Source organism: Galleria mellonella, unplaced genomic scaffold, assembly GCF_026898425.1.
Source record: "Galleria mellonella isolate WM207_F2 unplaced genomic scaffold, CSIRO_AGI_GalMel_v1 utg1674, whole genome shotgun sequence".
Lineage (NCBI taxonomy): Eukaryota > Metazoa > Arthropoda > Insecta > Lepidoptera > Pyralidae > Galleria > Galleria mellonella.
In genome coordinates, this window is record NW_026442013.1 from 644,573 (window position 1) to 646,590 (window position 2,018).

Consider the following 2,018-nt stretch of genomic DNA (forward strand, 5'->3'; position numbering starts at 1 on the left):
GCGTGCATAGCGTGCCGCCGCCTCAGATTCATCACATCGTGCCTACAACAACGCCTGTTGCCACAATGCAGGCCACAGCTACTACGTGTCCGCAAGTACCTATTCAGTTACCATATGCTATGTCTCCTGGTTGGCATGTGCATCCTGCACATCGAGTCCCGCCGATCCCTACTGCTCCGACCACGTCAGCCGCATTTTATGGCATGCCTGCATGGTCTACTCAGACGCACACGAATGTTTCGCCATCTATGTATGCTCCGCCATATATACATCATGCTCCCATGCACTTCATTCCACCCGATGGATACTTACCTTCGCCGACGATGCCTGCACCTGTAAATAATATGAATAGTCATCAATCTTACCTCGATGGTGCATCGAACACTGCTGCTTCTGCTGCACCTACGCCTTTGGTAATCACGGATGGTCAGTTAGCTCAGATTGTGAGTGCGCTTAGAACGCAACCTGCTACTGTTGGAGGTAATTTTGCCAGGTGTACTGCACGTTTTGATGGAACGGGAGATATACAAGCTTTTGTGGATGCTATTCTTATATATAAAGAATGTGTTAGTATCTCAGATGAAATAGCGCTTCGTGGTATACCAATGCTTTTAACAGGTTTCGCAGCAACCTGGTGGCAAGGGATCAAGCACTCTGTGATGACCTGGAATGAAGCGATACAACTACTTCAAGGTACCTATGGAGTTCAGTTACCGCCACATAAGGTGTATAGACGCCTGTTCGAACGAGAACAAGGAGACGAAGCTACTGATATTTTTGTAACTAAAGCGAGAGCGCTGATTAGTCAGCTGCCGCCAAATACGCTTTCAGAAGAAACTCAGCTGGACATGGTTTATGGTCTACTTAGTTGTCATATACGAGAGAAAGTACCTCGAACATCGTTTTCATCATTTGCCGAACTGCTTCAGAAAGCACGCATTGTTGAAGAACTGTATGCAGAAGGCCAGCAGACGCCTGTCACATCGACGATGTCAACACCCAGTAAATTAGCCTTCTCGACACCCGCTGCTGCATCTAAGGGTCCCGTTATGAAGAAAACCAGACCGAGATGCGGGTATTGTAAACAATTTGGTCATAAAACAGAAGGATGTCCGAAAGGACAGAGACAAAGAGGTAAGCAAGAGGGAAACACTAAGGAATATTCTCCACCTCCAACAATTACATGTTATGGCTGTGGTGCGCCGGGAGTGATCCGTTCAAATTGCCCCACGTGCAAGAAGCGGCCGACCATACCAGTAACGGCATCAACATCATCCACTGCTTTCCAATCGGTTGCTGCCTTGGGAAATAAGGATATAGACCCACGAGCACGCCCGAAACTTGATGTTGAGATATATGGTGAATGTGGTACCGCTTTAATTGATACCGGTGCAAAACAATCTATAGCTAGTAAAAGTTTATATACATTTTTAAGAACTCGAAATCATGTGTTTAGTTTTGTAAATACTAATGTTAAATTAGCCGATGGCTCTAGTAAATTAATGAATGTTGCAACCACTAAGGTTGATGTAAAGGTTCAGGGTATAATTATACCAACTGTGTTTATAGTATTACCCGATGCTACAGACTCCCTTATTAGGAATGAACTTTATACAGGAAGCTGGTATGATACTGAATTTTGAAAGGCACTTGTATACTCTTAAATCTGATTCTAGGCACTTCAACCTTAGGTATGAGGCGATTGATCCAGTGGGTGAGATCGTACGAACAGCTTCAGCCATCGTTCTTCGTGACGAGGAAGGTGCGTTCCTCTCAGCTTCGGAACGGGGAGTCATTTAACACTCTCCTGCATGACAATCGGGACATCTTCGAGCCAGGGGGAGCCCCTACAACGTTCGCAGTCCACAGGATTGATACAGGTGAGCATGCTCCTGTAGCTGTACCGCCTTATCGTGTCTCGCCATGGAAGAAAGAAATTATGAGGAAGGAGATAGAACGTATGTTAGAAGAGGAAATCATAGAAGAAGCAGAGTCTGAATGGGGATCTCCGGTAGTGC

General features: G+C 45.7%; 1 protein-coding gene across 1 annotated transcript; it reads left to right on the forward strand.

Moving 5' to 3' along the window:
* Positions 1–235: 235 nt before the first annotated feature.
* LOC128200198 (uncharacterized) lies at positions 236–1,800 on the forward strand. Its single transcript, XM_052892810.1, is given in 2 exon segments — positions 236–1,591; positions 1,593–1,800. Coding segments are annotated over 2 exon segments (1,551 nt in total). The 5' UTR covers positions 236–248.
* The last annotated feature ends 218 nt before the right edge of the window (positions 1,801–2,018 follow it).